The sequence below is a fragment of the Haliotis rubra genome, unplaced genomic scaffold (genome assembly GCF_003918875.1).
Source record: "Haliotis rubra isolate DU_JTF1 unplaced genomic scaffold, ASM391887v1 Scf450, whole genome shotgun sequence".
Taxonomy (NCBI): Eukaryota; Metazoa; Mollusca; class Gastropoda; order Lepetellida; family Haliotidae; genus Haliotis; species Haliotis rubra.
The window spans coordinates 393,292-414,079 of record NW_025767136.1 but is presented as its reverse complement, the minus strand read 5'-3'; the positions used below and the strand labels follow the sequence as shown (position 1 = coordinate 414,079).

At 45.3% G+C, this 20,788-nt stretch overlaps 1 protein-coding gene across 1 annotated transcript in view; it reads left to right on the top strand.

The window, feature by feature from the left end:
* Nucleotides 1–20,788, top strand: part of LOC124289882 (poly [ADP-ribose] polymerase tankyrase-like) — a 63,049-nt gene that overhangs the window by 16,033 nt on the left and 26,228 nt on the right. The window contains 13 exon segments of the mRNA XM_046726554.1: nucleotides 525–624; nucleotides 1,114–1,238; nucleotides 2,338–2,385; nucleotides 2,743–2,871; nucleotides 4,624–4,776; nucleotides 5,628–5,951; nucleotides 14,027–14,195; nucleotides 15,740–15,936; nucleotides 16,280–16,359; nucleotides 16,879–17,009; nucleotides 17,666–17,900; nucleotides 19,129–19,288; nucleotides 20,191–20,267. Of these exon segments, the coding sequence (XP_046582510.1) occupies nucleotides 525–624; nucleotides 1,114–1,238; nucleotides 2,338–2,385; nucleotides 2,743–2,871; nucleotides 4,624–4,776; nucleotides 5,628–5,951; nucleotides 14,027–14,195; nucleotides 15,740–15,936; nucleotides 16,280–16,359; nucleotides 16,879–17,009; nucleotides 17,666–17,900; nucleotides 19,129–19,288; nucleotides 20,191–20,267 (1,928 nt within the window).

The window sequence follows — 20,788 nt, the reverse complement described above, 5'->3', positions numbered from 1 at the left end:
TCAGATCATCTTTTGATCGTCATCCTAAGTGTCTATATGGTGGTTACCCGTGAAGATCCGGGTTAGAATTGATCTTCAGCAATTGATCTTCAGCAGCCAATGTTTGTTGTAAGAGGCGACTAACGGGATCGGGTGTCATCGGTTCCCAATTGCGCAGATCGATACTCATGCTGTTGATCACTGGATTGTCTGGTCCAGACTCGATTATTTACAGACTGTCGACATACAGCTGGAATATTGCTGAGTGCAGTGTAAAACTAAACTCACTCACTCACACTTTATGATGGTTTTCTCCACCTAATTTATGCCGGAAGTCTCCCCTAGGGGTAGCCTAGTGGTTAAAGCATTACGCCGAAGGTCTTTGTTTGATTATATTATTTTACCCCATTGGTTACTCCAAAGCTGAATTAAATTGACTATTCTTGGCAAGACTAATTGCTGACATATATGTGAGTACTATCGAGACAGCTGTGCCAGTTAGTTTGATTGAGTTATTAGTGATCACGCTATGTTGTTGTTTTCAGTGCACTCCTTTGGCCATCGCTTTCCTGAAAAACAACATGGGCATGGTGGAACTGCTGCTTAACCAGCCAGGGGTGGACATCAACTTCAAGGATGAAACTGGTCAGTTCTGTGTCTAATACTTAACTAGGACTTCACCACAATTCATTAGTACCCAGATATCATGCTTTGCAGTTGAGTGCCTGAAGTCAAGCCGATTATTTATATTGTTTGGGTCACATTATAACCTGAAATTCCTCCGTTCTTGATTGACAAATATTGATGAAGTTTGAAGCCAAAAAATAAATGAGGCAGTTTTTCTCCTCAGTTTTTGGGGGGGGGGTTGGTATGTATGTGGGATGCAGTATATTTTGTCTGGTACAGTCCTGACCTGAGAACTATGCATGGCCTGAAACCCTTATGGGATTCTGTGTTAGAATAGGTACCCAGAAGATCGTAAGATGCAGTTACATGAACGGGGTGCTCTGTATGGAGTATCATTTGGCAGTATTGAAGGAGTGCACATTTTGAACCGCTTACAAAATTATTTCAAATATTTTTTGTTCGCCTGTACAAGATCTGACTACTGACTGTGACTTCTTCTTGTATTAGGTATGACGTTGACAAGTATTGCGGTTCGGAGCAAGGTGACAAAGGCTCTTGTCCGCCAGGTGGAGTACTTGGTGAACGAGAAGAAGGCTGACCCTACCATCACAGACCTTGAAGGCAGGAACGCTGTAAGTTCAGCACTGGACTTCATGCTGTTTGATTTTCTACAGTTTTAAACAGATACTCTCTAGACTATTAACCCGTGAAGATCGGAGTTAGAATTGTTCTTCGGTAACTCGTGCTTGTCGTAAGAGGCGACTAACGAGATCGGGTGGTGAGGATCGCTGACTTGACTGACACATGTCATCATATCCCATTTGCATAGATCGATGCTCATGATGTTGATCACTGGATTGTCTGGTCCTGACTTCGATTATTTACAGACCACCGCCATATAGCTGGATTACTGCTGAGTGTGGCTTTAAACAACCATCCAACCAACCAACCAAACCTAGAATATTATATGTCTTTGCCCTTATGTATGCCCAATTCAGTGCATGACATTTTTGTCAGTCCTACATAGTCTGACTTTAAGTGAACCTAATCATTAAGGATGAGGGAAATTCAGATTGGACACATCTGATTTTGAGCTGAGTTTGTTATGCAGAGTTATGTCCCCTGGACATGCCAGAATCCTGGATTTGAATACCTGTTCACCCTAATTATTTTGATGGTTTGCCAGCATGTTACCAGTGTTGCTGAGTTTTACATGTGAGGCCTGTTTCAGTATGGGCCTCCGTCTCACATCATTCCCAGACACTGATATACGAGAATACTGTTCAAACTCTCTCACCTTTTTATCAGGAAGGATAGGACCCGTGAAGATCCGGGGTAGAATAGGTCTTCAGCAACCCATGCTTGCTACAAAAGGCGACTATGCTTGTCGTAAGAGGCGACTAACGGGATCGGGTGGTCAGGCTCGCTGACTTGGTTGACACATGTCATCGGTTCCCAATTGAGCAGATCGATGCTCATGCTGTTGATCACTGGATTGTCTGGTCCAGACTCGATTATTTACAGACCGCCGCCATATAGCTGTAAAATTGCTGAGTGTGGCGTAAAACTAAACTCACTCACTCAGGAAGGAAGGAAGGAAGGTTTGTCATCAGAGGTCTTTGCTATGCTGTCAACATCCTTGGTCCTGCCAGACACTGATGGTAATAGGTTAAAACTCAGATTCTCCAGGATATTTTAATCATTTTCAATAAACCTGATGTCTTGTTTCAGCTGCATCACTTAGCTGCCAACAGCATTAAAGTTTCTCTGGATTATTATGTAAGTTGAACATTTGAGATTCACTTCTGGTAGTATACTAAGGAAGTGCAACTTCAAGTAGAAATGCTTATAATAGCCTTTGTGTATTTTGTATTTATTTGACAAATGTTGGGCAACAAGTGCTGGTGTGTATTGTGGGTTTTGGTAATGCTGTGTGCTGATCGAGAATAATAAACAGTGTTGATCACTGGATTGTCTTGCCCAGACTTGCATATTTACAGACTGCTGTCTTACAGATTGAATAATGGTGCTGTAATTATTTGGATGACAGTAGACTGATGCTTTACACGCTAACTTCTAATGATGAATTATGGAATATTTGTGCCTTTCATAAAAAATGGTATGTTTTGTGTTTAGAGATCTGAAGTAAGTGACAGCGCCATGGAAACCACTGTGCAGATAGCAGCATGTCTGATTAAAGCAGGGTGTGATCCCTCACAGCCGACCAACGATGGCTCGACACCGATCATGCTGGCTGTCCAACAGGTGAGATATATTCAGGCTATAGGGAGAGCATGAATGAAAGTCTAGGGGTTTGAGGTTGTTAAATGAGGTTAAATGAGGTTGCAATCACGTATTGTATCCTCGCATGAAAAGTCAGGATGCAGTGATGTATCGTTTCACATCTAATTTCAGGGATGGCAATTTTCCGCTGGTCCGCAGGTTTCCGCTGATTTTATTTCAAATTGTTCAATTGTGAATCGTCTAAATCCATTAATAAACCCTCAACTCGATGACACAATATTAAGTTTTCCGCTGAAAATCGATTTTCCTGCTGCCATCCCTGTAATATTAACCCTCAAGGATACCTTGCATTGAGACGCTTGTTTCGGATTAGTAACTGAAAGAGCAATAGATTGTTGTGTTGGGACCTGTGAAGATCCGGGTTAGAGTTGGTCTTCAAAAACCCATGCTTGTTGTCAGAAGGGAGTAACGGGATCAGGCTCTTTGGCTTGATTAACAGTCATCGGGATCCCAATGGCTCGATTGACTTGATGTTGATCACTGGATTGTCAGGTCCAGATTTGATCCAGACTAATATAGATGGAATATTGCTAAATGCAGCTTAAACATGAAACAAAATGAAGGTTGTGTTGATGTCTGCTGCGGTTATGCCCATGCACCCATTCTGAAACCATAGTGATAAGTCATGGTTATCACTGTGGTGTAGTGGTGATTATTCACACTACAGACTCACATCCATATAGAAAATGTCCACCACGTGAAAAAATATTGCTAAATGCAGCTAAAAGTTTAAAACAAAAGTAAAATAAAAAATGAAAAAGACATCGATTGCTATCAAGTTGTACTGATAGTATAGGACTAGTGTCGTACTGTCAGTATAGGATGAGTGATTCTTTTATGAAATCATTTCCATTATATTTAAGTTGGTTTTGCTTCAGTATGACATAAAGCAGAACATACCTGCTTAGTAAACTTACTCAATGACATAATACTTAGGTGAGTAAAATGACCGAAATACGCACATATTTGAAAGCTGTAACGGAAAATGAAATACCCACTCAACATTCATAATACCCACTCCAAAAAATACAGTGGGTACAGTACCCACATCAGCTAAATCTTATCTGGAGCTCTGGCCCAGGATCGAATCCCGGTGGAGACACCAAAATTTGTGACCTGGGTCTCATACTGTGTTGTGTCCCTGGGCAAGGCACTTCGTCCACATTGCACTCAGTCCACCCAGCTGTTTAAAATGGGTACCTGAGAAGCGGATGTATGGACTTGTACGGTCTCACGAAGCTCTTAGTAGCAGCTTTGAAAGTGCAATTCCGTCAGGGTAATAATGTAACACCAGAGAGCAGCATCGCGTTGGATTCTAGGCACAAAAATTAGCATTATTATTATTATTATTACATTACTGGTAAATGGATGATAATTATGCTTGGAAGATATGTCATCAAACAGTATCCATTGTATATGGTGTGCTCTGATCGTGAGCGACATAACACTGGCTCTGGGTACATAAACTTGTTCACAGGATACCTGACACGAGATATTCTAATAATTTGCAATCTTCAGAAGTACTACTAGAAATAAGCAACAAAAAGTAAGTGATTCTGGGTTAAACTTTTATGTTTAACTTTTAATAGAAGGGGAAAAGAAATAAAATTTAACAATTTAGTTTCATGCCCTTGCATAACTGTAAAATCAAGTACAATAATACCCCCATTCAATGTAGTTCACCCCCACTTCAGTATTGATGTTTGATTACAGTTGAACTCTAAGCTGGTGCACTACCTGGTGGAGAACGGAGGCTCAGTGTCCCCAGAGAAGAACCCGAAGACACACCAGAACGTTCTGCACATGATGGCGGAACAATGCATGTCCACCGACCTGGCTCAGCTTGTGGAAATCCTGGCAGATCAGGTATGTCCATTTGAGATGACTGTATTCTGACTTTCTGAAGGTGCTGTGGTGTATTGTTTACTGATGAGAGGTTTTAAAGCAACTTTGAGGAAAAAGACAATCGATGTGTAGATTCTCTGGGATCTGTGAGATTATTGAGATTATAATATATTCAGAAAAAGACAATTGATTTGTAGATTCTCTGGGATCTGTGAGATCATTGATGTGAAGTTTGTTGACAATAAAAACAGTAACCGCTAGAACTGCAACGAATCCTCCATGAGGCACTTACAATACATATCATGATTATTGTGTAACAAATATGTACATGGGCTAACAAATACAATGACAAGTCAGCCATTGATGTGTTATTCAATATATTCAGTGAAACAATATCATATGAAAAAAAATAAAATACAATGAAACAAATGAACTTTTTGACATGTTTTGACCATGCTGACAGTGTTAATTTCTCACAGTGGCCACATTACAGTCAAATATGATGTTATGTTGATAATTATCTAATTTGGTTTGGTTATATTGCACATTTCTTATCTTGTTTTGGATACATAAGACCCAAATTCAAGTAACAATACTCCCCTATAATCAATTCATGAATGTCCATTTCAAATGAACACGAATAACGAATTCATAGTGAGTGAATTGTAACAGCCCCTAATAATCATCCACAATTTTTCATATTGAACTATTTTCAGATGAAACTTCTTTAAAGTCAGTTTTAATTTTGCATCAGCATAAGTTGACTATTTGATGTTGAGACAAATCCAATTGTGGTATTTTGAGATGAATGTATCCTCTCCTTCAGTATGGAATTTTTAGTCAATTCTACAATGAGAATGTACTGTTTATAGAAAGCACGATCTCCCCGGAAACCGAAGAAGGTGGACACCCCAATATCTGGGAAGAAGGACGAGGCTATGGAGGTGGATGAGCAGACAAGAAACAGTGATGGCAAATCAGCCGAAGTAAACGACGAAAAGGCAGCTGAACTGAATGGAGAAAAGGTTGAGAAAAAGACCGCTGAACAGGTGGAGAAAGTGAACGGCGAGATCGAGGATGAGCCCATGCAGGAGGAGGCTGTGGAGGAGAGCATTCTTAAGAAGATGGCAGCGGCTGTTGACAAAGACGGCATGACCCCTCTACTCCGGGCTTGTCATACTTACAGGAAATATCAGGTAGGAACTTTATGGGAAAATATATGAGAGTGTGTGACGTCAGCTTCTACCACCAACACATAACCAGTGGCAATTCTGGGTAAGAAGATCTGGCTTAGAATTGGTCTTCAGCAATCCATGATTGTCGTAAGAGGCAACTAATGGAATTTGGTGGTTAGGTGAGCTGACTTTATTGATGCATGTCAGTTTTTACCAATTCCATAGATTGATGCTCATGATGTCAATCACAGGATTGTCCAGTCCAGACTTGATTATTTACAGACCGCTGTCATGTAGCTCACACCAACACACCTTGTCGCACCAACCACTGACTATTGGCAACTGCAGTATTGTACCAAGTGATTCTGCAAGAAACCTAGGGATTGTTTTTGATTCTGCCATGAATTTCAAAGGCCATGTCAGCAAAATTTGCAGTAAGTCATACTGCCGCATCAGGAACAACAGCCAAATCCGAAAGTATCTGACTGAGGAGGCAGTCAAGACACTAGTCCAAGATTTTGTCATCTCCCAGCTGGACTACTGCAATAGCCTAATGTATGGCCTAACCAAGACTCAGTTGGTCAAGCTGCAGTGGATACAGAACACTGCTGCAAGAATGATAACGGGTACCCGGACATTCGACAGCATCACTCCAGTACTAAAAGGTCTGCACTAGCTGCCAATGAATGAACGGATACAGTTCAAAGTCCTGGTTCTGGTATTCAAGGCACTCCATGGGTTAGCACCAAGCGACATCCAGGAGCTCATCAAGCCATACAGGCCAAGTAGAGCCTTAAGATCGACATCAGGCTTGACTGTCACTGTGCCAGTAACACGAACAGCAACATATGGAGATCGGTCATTCTCCAAGGGTGGTGCTGACCTCTGGAACAAGCTCCCTGAAGATCTGTGATCCACTGAGACTCTGAGAAACTTCAGAGGAAAACTGAAAACATTCCTCTTCTCGAGAGCATATGACTGAGCGCCTTTGAGCAGAGTCCTGGATAAAGGCGCTATATAAATATCTAGTTTATTATTTATTATGTAGCTGGAATATTGCAGAGTTCGGCGTTAAACAGTAACCAATCAAACAAAACCCAGCCTGGTGATTAAATGGATGGGGTGGTCAGGCTTGGTGATGTTGTTGATCACTTTGTTGTGTTTCACCTGCATGGATCCATGCTCAAGTACTCAATCAGTGGATTGTCTTGTACTGACTTGTTTATAAGTCCACTGTCATATATCTCAAACTTTGCACCTGTGAAGATCCGGGTTAGAATTGATCTTCAGTAACCCATGCTTGTCGGTGACTAACAGGATCAGGTGGTCAGGCTCACTGACTTGGTTGACACATGTCATCGTATCCCAATTGGATTGTCTGGTCCAGACACGATTATTTACCAAACGACACCATATAGCTGGAATATTGCTGAGTGTGGCGTAAAACTAAACTCACTCAATTCTTTTTCAGAGAGATCGTCCTTGGGGTACATATTATGCATTTTCCGGCTGAAAAATGTCCTGTGACAGTTGTATCAATGTTTTTTGAATAAAAAGATTGTACAATAAATAAACTCTTTTATTTATTATACGGACCCTACCTCACGGAGTTACCTCCCTTAGCGCATGCGCACCAACTGGGTAGGCTCCTAGACCCGTATCATCATTCCTTCTGCTGTCACGGCCGTGAACAGGCGTGTTTTGAGTAACCCATTCATGAGCCGATGCGGCTGTTAAAAGAGACTATGTCTGAGACACCACCTGTATGTATGGTCTTTATTTGTCTAAAACAAGAACAGTAAAGCTTTACAGTTGGTTGTTTCATAATTGTGACTTTGTATTAATACAAAATACGAAACTTTCCGTGGTTACGCCGTGTTGCTCTGCCATGGCGGGAAGTTTAGCGTGCCATGTGGTCGTAATATTGCGTATTAAAACCAACTATTACTTTCGTGGTAACCTTCCGTAGTTTTCAATGTTTTCTACGTGTTTATATGCTGTTGGCGCCCGTTAACTAACATGTTTGCGTGTTTGTTTCAGGCCTTTTCATGCTGTTCGGTCTGTGAGGGAGTATCCCGGGCCGACAGTCATACCAGTTCGTGGCCTGTCTGGAGAAGACAGGCCATGAGGCTGACTCCTGCCCTATTTGTCTGGCCTTTTCCCGGGCCCAGAAGAGGCGGGCTGCCCGACACCTTGTTCTATCGCTTGAAATCGTGAGGCGGAGGGGACCTGGCGCTTGGTTCCCCGTCTAAGTCCAAGCGTGTGTCAAAAGGGAAAAAAATCCCGTGGCCCTTCCCCTCTCCTGCCGCCCAGTGGTTTGACATGTCACTGATGGAGTCTATGTTTCAGCAGCAGATGGACTCGATGAAGTCCTTCGTTAGTGAGTCGGTTGGAGGTCTCCGGCAGGAGTTCCTCACCCACTCCACGGGGCGGAGAGTCGAGGGTGGATCGCCGGGCTCGGCTCGATCCCTCGGCCTTGAGGCGTCTGTAGATCCGTTGCCTCTGGCTTCGGATCCGGGCGCCCTCGGCTGCTCGAGGAGGGAGGTGCTCCCAGTCCCCTCTCGAGGCTTCAGCTACGAGGGCCGTTGAGTATTCCTGGTATTCCGGTCCTTGCGCACCCCCGCCCCATGAGAGCCGGAGGCACCAGTTCTGCCTGGCCTGCCTCCAGCGTCTGGGACGAGGAGTCCACGCCGCGCCCGGCTGGCGCTGGCGATGGAGCAGTCTGTCTGTTCTTCCCTTCCTGTGGTTCCCTAGCGTTAGGCAGTCCACGGGTCGGGGTTAGGGTCCTCTTCACGGAGGAGACCCAGCCTCTGACTTCGGGCTCGGACGCCGCCGAGGCAATGGAGCTTAAGGGGAGGTCGAGGAGCCTGACGGCGGGCGACTTCCGTTTTGCCCGGCCTTGCGGGAGGTCCGGCAGAGAATTGCCGAGGCCTACCCCAGGCAGCGGTGCCTGCTGGTTGCGTGGACTCGACTGAGTTCAGCTTGCCTGGCGGCGTTTTGCCCCTAGGCAACCCTCACAGAGCGCAGCTCCGCATTCTGCCATCGTTGGTCTCGGGCGTGGTCGATCCCCTCTTGTCTGGTGCCCGGTAAGGTTTGACTTACCTGAACTTCGTCGGGCTACCAGCTTGGGAGGATTCCCTGTTCGTTGTACCAATTGTTGGCCGAATGTGTTTTCACTTCCGTTAAGCCCTGGGGAGGCTTCGGCTTCCTCGGAGCAGCTCGGCTGCTCGGCAAGGGCGCCTAACTCCACCTTTGCCCTCCTGGCGCCTTCCCCTCGCGGCAGCGTACCGGACCCTCGCAGGAGGTCTACCAGAGCGCGATGCAGCAGGTGCGGGTGGTGGTCCATGAGGCCTACCTCTCCTCGATACAGAGGTCGGGCCCTGGAGGCGGAGGGGCATGCTGGCGGCGATGTCGCCGCGTATGTCGTCTGCTACTCCGTCAGCTTTTCGGAAGTTCAGGCTCACCTGCAGCGACGACTTTTGCGGTCTGCTGCGTCGGCGGTGATGTCGCGCCAGTCATGGGGATCGCGCCGGCTGTGGCTGTCGGCGTCTAGGTACTTCGGCAGCAACACAGCAGACCTTGCTGGCTCTCCCTTTCCGTCTGGGGCGACCCTCTTTCGGAGCCCAGCAGGTCATCACGGGAGGCTGCGCTGCAGCTACCTCCTTCAAGGATTCTAAGGCCTTGTTGGAGCACCGCGGTGTCGCCCCAGCAGCTCCGTGCCACCTTCCTCCGCCGGGGTGCAGCCTACACCGAGTCTGCCGGCTGGCCCGGCCGCTTGGTAGGGGTAGGCGGAGGAACAGGTCCGCCAAGGGTAGGGGCAAGGAGCAGTCCTCGACTAGCTCCCAGCCTTTTAGGGCGGGAGGTCTGCCCGACCTCCCGTTAACCCATCAGGCTGCCGCTCAAGCCGTGTGTCACGCCCAGTCAGCTCCGCTACTTTCGGGTCCACGCCGCAGCTCCTACCCCATATCCCAGTGGGAGGCAGCCTCTCTCTATTCCTGCGGAATGGGAGAAGGCTACCAACAACAGCAGGGTGCTGGCCACGGTCAGCATAGGCCATCTCCCACTGTGGGCGAGGTCCGCCCGACTTCACGGCATACGTCGCACTCCGGTGCCGTCATGTCAAGCCAGAGGCGGACATATTGCGCGGCGAAGTTCAGGCTCTGCTGGACAAGTCCGCAATCGAAGCGCATTACACGGGAGCGGAACAGGCGGGATTTTATTCCACGTACTTCCTCGTCCCGAAGAAAGACGGCGGGTTCCGTCCGATTCTCAACCTCAAGGGGTTGAATCGCATGCTAGAAGTACCATCCTTCAAGATGGAGACACTGCGCTCGGTGATCTCATCTGTTCAGCCCGGCGATTGGCTCCGTCAATCGACCTAAAGGATGCGTATCTGCATGTACCCATACATCCCTCGTTCAAGCAGTACCTTCGGTTCTCTTACGACGGGATGTATTACCAATTCAGGGTGCTCCCCTTCGGCATATCGACTGCCCCAAGGGTGTTCACCAAGCTCATGTTAGTCCCAGCTACCCTAGCTGCGCCGCAAGGAAAGGCGTTGTTACCCTTACCTAGGCGACTGGTTGCTCAGAGCACTAACACAGCCAGCGAGTCAAGATGCTACTCACACAGTGATAGACATTCTAACTTCGACTGGGGTGGATCATCAACCTCAAGAAATCCGACCTGGTACCCACCCAGGACTTGGTTTTTCTTGGGCCGCGATTCAAGCGAACAAGGATCTCGTTTCCTTGTCGCCCGACCGGAGTCACCAGAGTTCGGAGATGGTCTCTTCATTCCTCTCCCAGCCCCAGGCACCAGCACGGACTTGGCTCCGTCTACTGGGCCATATGGCGGCGGCGATCTCTGTAGTGTGGCGGTAGCGGTTGAGGATCGTCCCATACAGCAAGCTTTGGCTCGGCTGTGGACTCACCGCGGAGGATCTGGAGCGCAGTCTCACAGTCCCGAGTGGTTGACACCTCACCTTCAGTGGTGGACAAATGTCGGGAATCTCACCAGGGGTTCCCCTTGGAAATCCAGCGCCAGCTCTCACAGTTCAGACAGATCGTCCCTCACGGGCTGGGGCGTTCTGGGCAGTCTGTCGGCTTCGGACTCTGGTCGAAGCGAAGCTCACCTTCACATCAGCGTGTTGGAACTGAGAGCTGTGCGGTTGGTATTGGCTTTAGAGAGCATGTCCGTTGGCCAGGTAGTCCGTCTTCAGTTAGACAACCAGGCGGCCATGTCGTACATCCTGAAGCAGGGAGGCACGGTGTCCCAGCTCCCTCCGGGGAAGCGTGGGACTTTCTCCTCTGGAGCGACCGAATGCGATTGTCAGGTACTCCCTGTTTATCTCCGGGGCTGGAGAGCGTGCGAGCAGATGCGCTGTCTCGCCCGGATCCTGGCCCGCCGCAGTGGATGCTTTCGACAGGCAGATATTCACAGTAATCTCCCCAGTTATGCGGGTTGCGTTCGAGGTGGATCTGTTTGCGTCCGGCGGGGCGCATCAGACACCCGTGTTCTGCTCTCGATACGGACCCAGAGGCGTTGGCTGCCGGCGCTTCCTGCTGGATTGGGCGGGCAAAGTGCTCTGGGCGTTCCGCCATTACCACTCATTCCCGTGTCCTTTCACAGCTGTCCACCCAGCCAGCTCGGCTACTTGTGCTACTGGCACCGCTTTGGCCGTCACAGAGCTGGTTTCCGGTAATTCTCAGGTTTCTGGCTCAGCCTCCTGTTCTATTACCTTTCGCGACGGACATTCTCACTCAGAGCGGAGCGCCCACCCAAATCCACGGATTCAGTGGGTGGCTTGGCCTCTGTCAGGTCTAACCTCGAGGCACGCTTGAATTCCTGCAGCAGTTGCAGACACAATTCTGGCTTCGGTGCGGATTCGACAAGCGTTCGATCACGAGGGATAGGTGGTCCCGCTATGCGCTGGTGTTCAGATAAGGGGATTGCAGATCCCTTTTCTGCGGATTTAGTCCGAGTATTGGAGTTTTTGCAAGCTCGTTTGGAAGAAGGCCTGGCGGCCCGACCATTGGCGGCTACTCCACCGCTATTTCCACTTTTCACACCTGTCGATGGTGCTCTTCTGGGGCAGCACCCTCTCGTCTGGCGCTTTCGCTGGCGGGAGCGGATTCGACCTGCTCTCAGGCGAACCAGTCCACCTTAGGATTTGTCGATCGTGCTCGATTGGCTGTCGGTCCCACTTTCTCACACCTATCGGCTATTTCCATTCAGTTGTTGACCTGGAAGCTGTTTTTCTGGTGGCGGTAACATCTGGTCGAAGGGTCGGCGATTTACATGCTATGTCGTCCGACCGGCGCTGACTGTGTTTCACACGGGATCGTGTCAGTATTAAGCCTCCCAGATGCTTACCGACCGAAGGTCGATCACGCTTTCCATGTGACAGCTCCTATCGAACTTCCTACTCTTACCCAGCCTTCCACGCCGGGGACCACTCCTCTGAGCACTCACCCGTTGGATGTCCGTGAAGGCGCTCAAAGTCTATCTCAAAGCGAGCGCGGGGGATCCGTGCGGGTACCCAGCTGTTCTGTTATTACTGGTGGCGGGAAGGCTGGTCTGCCAGCGAGCAAGCAGACTTTGTCTAAGCTGGCTGAGTATCGTGTATTTGTGCGCTTATCAGGCTAAGGGCAAGCCTCCCCTGAGGGGTTGAAGGCTCACTTTCGGTCAGGGCAGTAGCATCAAAAGCTTTTGCATCGGCACTCCCCATTGAAGAGATCTGCTCCGCCCGCTATTTGGAGCCGGCCAAGCACGCGTTTATCGCCATTATCAGCTCGATCGCATTCCGTAATCGTGCAAACTTTGGCCGTACTGTTCTCTCCAGTGGACAGTGTCCTGCCACCCTGACCGAGTGAGTCTTGGTTTATTGGTTTGTTTTGGCGCTACTGTACAATAAGATTCCATTATTGACATGTCTGCTAATGTGAGCTCACTCAGAGAACCTGTACCCCTTCGATTCTCTAACGGAGTTACTGTATCGTTAGTGAGTGGTATTTTTGTTTTCCCCTCACGGTGCTCTCATGAAAGAAGCCACTTAGTGGGTCGGATTTCGTTGATATTAAGCACTACGTGCAATGTCTCATTATGCTAGAGGTCGTCTTTGAGCACAAATCCTCCTGTCAGTTCCCCTCCCATAATGCCTCTGGCGGGCGAAACTGGGTCAGTGACAGGTGAGTGTTATGGCGTCTGTTCAATTTTTTTTTCATGATCACGATGGCTATATTTTGAGTGTGCTTGGACAGAATTCCCTCCTCCTGGCCTCCGGTCTTTGGGAGTCTGTGTTTATGCATAATATGTACCCCAAGGGCGATCTCTCTGAAAAAGAATTAACCAAACCTGCAGAGGTTTTCAATTCTTTGAAGAGAGTCGTCCTTGGGGTAGGGCCTCCCACCTCCCCGCAATTCTGTTCACTGATAAGAATTCAGCAGAAGGAATGATGATACGGGTCTAGGAGCCTACCCAGTTGGTGCGCATGCGCTAAGGGAGGTAACTCCGTGAGGTAGGGTCCGTATAATAAATAAAAGAGTTTATTTATTGTACAATCTTTTTATTCAAAAAACATTGATACAACTGTCACAGGACATTTTTCAGCCGGAAAATGCATAATATGTACCCCAAGGACGACTTTCTTCAAAGAATTGAAAACCTCTGCAGGTTTGGTTAAATTTTGCTGAGTGCAGCTGCAAGTAAGAAAGATTGAACAAAGTCATATTTACCCAGAAGTATGATGTGGTAAATGAAATACATCTCCTCCTTAAACCTGATTATAGTAGGTGTCTGCCGCGTCTGCTCTGGAGTTTTCTGTTCACAGCTGCATCCCAAAGGCATTTGAATCACATGTTTTGCCCTGATTGGTTCTATTGATGTAGATTGTTGGCACAGTATTGAGTTGAAAGTTGGTTTCAAGAAGGTTCGCATTTCGCCGTATTGACTTTATTATATTCATTCTCACTCACTTACAGTTTTCTCACATACACAAGGAACTTTGGACTTGTAGGTTTTGGAATTGTATATCTCTTTCAAACAGCTGCTAGCCACTGAAGTTTCCTTGATTTGAGTGTCATTTATCTTTACAGAATGATGGATACTGGCCTCTTCCGCAGCAGGAAAAGATCTACCAACAAGGACGTGACTTCATTCGCACATTGGTCGATATGGCAGGATCAGACATTAATAAGACTGTAGAGAAGAAGTATTTGGAAGGGAAGATGCCAGTTAAAGAAAGACATCTATACTGTGAGGAAGGTATGCTTGTGTGACTCAAACTTGGTTGGGATAGAGTGAATTGAAGCGTTTGTTGTTGCATTATTTGTATGGGTGGTCAAGTGGTCTAGTAACACTGTCAATATTACCCCCAGGTCTGATTCTAAGTCTTTTTAGCACCATTCTACGCTTGGTATCACCAAGTTGATAAACCTTTGCATCCTTGCCCTGTTTCACAGACCTGTGAAGATCCGGATTAGAATTGATCTTCAATACCCATGCTTAGTGTAAGAGGCGACTAACGGGATCGGGTGGTGAGGCTCACCGACTTTTTGACTCATTTCATCGGTTCCCAGTTGTGCAGATCGATGCTCATGATGTTGATCACTTGATTGTCTGGTCCAGAAAGGGGCTGGGTTGATGCAGTTCTTTAAGGAGCTACAGTTGCTCTGAAGATTTGCCTTCCTTTTGACAGAAACATATATCATGGCTTAGAATCCAGGTTTGAGCAGATTCTGATTCTGAATCTGTTTCCACCAAACACATGCTTGTGGGTATGGGGTTTCTCCACAGTGGTAAATGTCAGTTCTGCATAATTTCAGGCTCCATCTGTAAGCTGACATGGCATGATATAACAAGTATGCTTGTCAGATAGCGTTGAAGCCACTCTCGCTCACACTTAGTTGATTTTCTAGATGTTTGACTTTCATAACTACCATACTTTAGAAAGCCACAATAACTTGGTGCCTAGTGGCTGCAAGAGTTGTATACTCCCCAGGGAGTTGAGATTGATAATGCGATGTGCCGTTGAGATTGACATCCAATGATCAAGGGAAAAAATACAAGCGCCTTGAGCATGCACTAGTGCGTGGATATGTGCGCTATATAAATATCCTATAATAATAATAATAATACTTTAACATAGACCTTCATGTATCATAACGCTACAGTCCGTTTGCCACCAAATGAGACGATAAATTGCAGTGTAACTCAAAATTGGGAATGGTTTATTAAATGTCAGTGCACTTCACTGTGAATACCCTGCACCCAGCAACATCTGCTGTTATGACTGGAAAAAGTTGGCATGTGAAAGGACTGGAATTCCACATTACTTTTATATTTGTCCTTCTCATTTATTAACAGACGGACTGTAGCGCCATGACTACGTGAAACTATCGATGTTACAAAATCATACCTCTATGACAACAGTTGAGGGAGTGAGTGAGAGTTGGTTTTCTTTGCAACCATCGTTCTTGTTTTGTGACAAACTGGCTGTAGGTAAAGTTATAGGAGGAAATGGAGCCCAGTGTCATTCTCTCTCTCATGTCACTTTGAGCTGACTTGGGGCAGTGGGGTAGCCTAATGGTTAAAGCGTTGGCTCGTCACGCCGAAGACCCGGGTTCGAATCCCCACTTGGGTACAATGTGTGAAGCCCATTTCTGGTGTCCCCTGCCGTGATGTTGCTGGAATATTGCTAAAAGCGGCGTAAAACCAAACTCAGTCAGTCAGTTTGAGCTGACTCACCAACAACTGAAATTCTGTGTCTTCCCACAAACATCACTCTCATTATGTATGTGGTACTGCAGGTAAATCCTCCCCATTACACCTGATGGTGGGGGTCTCCGGGGAACCGGCCATTGACCGGGGTGGTGTCAAGGTGCAGTTTCCAGGACTGGAGCTGATCCTAAAGTACAAGCCCAAGCTGGAAGTGAAGAACATTGACGATAAAACCCCACTAGTTGAAGCTGTGGAAGCTGGGAAGTTGGAAGTGGTCAACTTACTGGTATGTTGTGCTCAACCTGTTGTCTACAGTATTCCTCTGTTTGCCTACTAACCATTGCAGAAATTTTACACTGGGAATGTATATTTTGTATGTTTTTATACAAGTTGGTTTTTGGATTTTGTTGAAATGGCCAGTGAATTCCTTGCTTAAAAGCAAATACTAGAATAATTTTGTGGTGTCTCCATAATGGTAGTGAGACCATCTCACCCCATTCTGTTGATTGTTTCTTACACTGTTTACCTGTGTATTTACTGGTCTTTACTTAAACATGTACAGGCTGAGGTTTACCTGTAACTGAAATGTTATCTGTACCTTGCCTTAAGTGTTTCACCTTCTGATTTAGCTGAAGCACGGAGCAGATCCCAACACAATCTCCACCAGTGAAGACGATGGACCAATCTCTCCACTCCTCCAGGTTGCCATGTAAGTTCTTAACCACTTTCTTTCCACCACTTGGTGTTGCAATATATGTTGTACCCAAATTCAGGGGCGGTGGGGTAACCACAGCCTGTGGTTTACAAAGCTTGACTTACTGTCGACCCAGTTTATCCATTTGTTCGTCAGAGAAGTCTCAGCCTGTGGTTTACAAAGCTTGACTTACTGTCGACCCAGTTTATCCATTTGTTCGTCGGAGAAGTCTCAGCCTGTGGTTTACAAGGCTTTACTTACTGTCGACCCAGTTTATCCATTTGTTCGTCAGAGAAACCTCAGTAATGCATCCTGGATATGCAGCTAGAATATTGCTGAGATTGCCTTTGAACAACAACCAAAACAAACCAGTTTTCAGAACTTCTAGAACTTCAGGCTATTTTCTGTAATAGTGTAATGTATTTGGTCATTCTTGATTGGAAAATTGTCAAGGATATTAAGGTCGATGCTATACTAGATTTCTTTTGCAAAATGTTATTGCGAATAGTTTGAAATTACGTTTTTCATTTTCAGGTCCTACAGCCTCTCCAGAGTTACTGGTCAGGAGAAGTTGTTGAAATTGTTGGTGGACGCTAAAGCTAATGTTAACATTACACACAAGAAATCACAGAAGACACCTCTACATTTTGTTGTACAGCAGCGAGGTAAGTACACTTAGGGGCAGGGTGTGGTTTAGCTCACCAGGCCAGAACTGATTTGCCATGTTGTTTTTGTCTGGTTGAATGTGTCTGGCTGGACTGGCTGCTCTCTGCATATACATGTTTGTATTGTGAATTTAGATTCAAAGCTGATCCTGCACTTATCAAGGAGCTCTTCAAGTAGTTCTCCAAATCCTTAACTTGGTTGAGTGGAAAATAATTCTATTCTTTTATGAGCCGTGAAGATCCAGGTTAGAATTGATCTCCAGTAATCCATGCTTGTCGTTCAGGTGGTCAGACTCGCTGACTTGGTTGACACATGTCATCGTATCCCAATTCCGTTGATTGATGCTCATACTTTTGATCACTGGATTGTCTGAGAAAGCTGTTTCTGACTGCATAGTTAGACTTCTTATTAGTCATTTCTTTTATCAAATTGGACTAAAGTTGTCTTGTCTAGACTGTAATTGGATGTTATCAAATCTTTGTTTCACCATAGCAATGACTTTGACCAGATTTTTCTGAAATTAGGGTTCAGAGTACCCCTGAGAGCTTTGGATATATACTTTCATGTTAAAATAAGATTTTTGGAGCATATTTTTCAGACTACTCTGTGATTTCTTCTTTTGTTTTTCATGTAATATTCTGTGTTGTGTTTTCAGTTAGTGAAGCAGGTATGCTGTCTATGGCCCAGACTTTGGTGTCAGCGGGGGCCAGTGTGGCTGCTGTTGATGACCACAAACGGACAGTGTTCCATCTAGCCATCAACAGCAACAACGGCGCGTCGGACACCAGCACTGATCTGGAGGAGTACCTTCTGGAGAAAGGTGCAGATGTGTTTGCCAAGGACATCCGACAACGACTTCCTCTTCACTATGCTTTTGTCAAGATTGGAAGGTAGGGAGGCAGTTCGAAGAATTCAGAGATACCATTACATTAAGATAAACTAGTCAAATATAGTTTACAGGTCACTGTCAGCTGGGTGATTAGTAGGTTAAGTCTGTTAAAGAGGATGTTATCTTGGTAGTTTCATCATTTGAAACATGATGTTATTAAGTATGTGATCTGGATACAGGCCTGAGCCCCATTTCACAAAGCTCTCGTAGCGCTACGACTATCGTAAGTCAATGTTACAGTATAGGAGGTAGGAATGCTATGAGGAAAGTTACAAGATCTTAGGCTTTCGAGAGCTTTATGAAACGGGGCCCTGAATAACAGCTGAATCAGATCATGTGTGCTCTGAACACACAGTATAAGTACGTCATGGCCATATATATTACAATATTTTAAGAGTTAATTTGATAGAGAGTAATTATCCATGAAGATCTCATTTTATGTTTAAATATTTCAATGTCAAAGTAGGTATAGTCATTTGGTGCCATTTTGTCATCATGGATAGAGGGGAGATAACTTACTGAGAAAATATCTTTGGCTAAGGTGAATGGAATTTGTGAATGAATTTCATCAAGAAGTTTTGGTTAAGACACAACTGATATTAACCGAGGTTGTAATCCATATTTTACCCATTATACCAGAACATACACAGGGCTACAGTTAAGGGGCGTACAGGTGTAATGTACTTAAAATCAATGAAGTATGACATATTATAAGATTTCAAACGTATCATGTACACACATAAATACCATTGTACGTCTAACATATATAAAGTTTAATAGCTGAAAAGTTGTTTAATATTATAAATAACAAACCACATCACCAACTCGCTCACACAAAAACATGTCAGTCCTCCTTCAAAAATCTCAGTACACCTCCACTTGAAATATGAGGTGTAAGTACCCGTACTTTCAAAAGTTATATGGAGCCCTGATACACCAAAATATTTCCAGTGCGTATCAAGTTGAGAATTGTATTATGCTGGTAATGTAAGGCAGTGCAAGGAGGCATATTGCATTAACATTGATCATTGTTCACGCTATTGGCTGTTGGTTATTTACAGGCCACACTGGTATTGTATAGCTGTCAAAAAAGACTTTCTGCTGGAGATAAACTCATTAAATATTACTGAACATTATTGAGGCCTCAAAAGTTGAAAGTCTCCTCTTGTGTGTGTTTGCCAGCATTGTTTGAAAATTTCCAGTTTGCTGATTATTTTGAATTTCTTCAGGCACAGGGATGGTTCTTCTGTAGATCCTATAGAGTTGTGTAGTTTGCTGACGTCAAAGATGGGCACCCGTGGCATTGATGATGCTGATGCGTTTGGTCAAACCCCCTTACACTGTGCATCTGTGCGTGGTGGAACTATCTGCTGCATGCATTTAATGCAGGTGGGTATCTTTCAACTTGGCTTTTTTTATCACAGGTTGGAATAGCTTTATGCTTACAATCCCTGGATTATCTTCAGGCCACAGTCGTGTGGCTAGAGTGTTGCTGAGTGTGACAACAAACAAATGATAAAATATATGTTTGAAATGGAAACTTGTTCATAGTGAATCCCCTGAAGAAGAATGTAACAAGTTTAAAATTATGATAGTTGATGTTGAATGTTCTTGGTGTTGAATGCTGTTGATTGCTGTTGATGTTGGTTGGTGTTGATTGCTGTTGAATGGTGTTGATTGATGTTGAATGTTCTTGGTGTTGAATGGTGTTGATTGCTGTTGATGTTGAATGTTCTTGGTGTTGATTGCTGTTGATGTTGAATGGTGTTGATTGCTGTTGATGTTGGTTGGTGTTGATTGCTGTTGAGTGGTGTTGATTGCTGTTGATGTTGAATGTTCTTGGTGTTGAATGGTGTTGATTGCTGTTGATGTTGATTGCTGTTGATGTTGAATGATTATTATCCTCTGCCACGAAGTGGGAGGGGGATATTGGTTTGAGCTCCATCAATCCGTCCAAGATGATTGGGACACATTTTCTCAAAAACCGTTACCGAATTTGGTTTTCCTAACTGTATGTGTTTTTAGGACATGAAGGCCTTGGTGGATTTCGAAAACGGAAACCATGTAATGGCCCTTGTCTTGTGATTCTTGACTTTGTGCACAGTATCCCCAATGGGGACAGATTTTTTCAGTAAAACAAATGTGGTATGTGTTTTCAGGACTTGAATGTTGTAGTGGAGTTAAAAAACAGGAACCAAATAGAAACAGAACACTGTGGCGGGGGATATTGATGGCCATGTCTTCTTGTTGTTGCCGCCTTTGGATGCTGATTCATGATCTTGTACTTACAGAGAAAGGCAGAGATAGGGAAAAAAGATCACAGCGGTAACACCCCATTGTCGTTAGCAGTGAAACATCAGCATGAAAGGTGAGTATAGCCTCTTAGTTGAAAGTGAGTGACTGTCACAATACCTTATCTATCTCTGATGGCAAGGTAACATTACATATCATAATATTGCAATAATTTTTACATAGTTGGGCAGTCTGAATTGCAGTTGAATTCTTATACTACAGATCAGGCTAGCTATTCTCGAAACGTTTGTAGCCCTACGAACTTCTTAAGCCCATTCTTAACACATTGGCTACGATCAAAGTTAAGAATTCTTAGGGCTACGAACTTTCCGAGAATAAGGGCCCAGGTATTTATCTTCATGAAAAGAATGGACCCATGAAGATTTGGATTAGATTTGGTCTTCAGCGACTCATGCTTGTCACAAGAGGCGACAGATGTGATCGGGTAGTCAGGCTCGCTGACTTGGTTGACACATGTCACCGTAACCCAATTGCGCAGATTGATGTTCATGCTGTTGATCACCGGATTGTCTGGTCCAGACTTGATTATTTACAGACCGCCGCCATATAGCTGGAAGTTAGTGAGTGTGGTGTTAA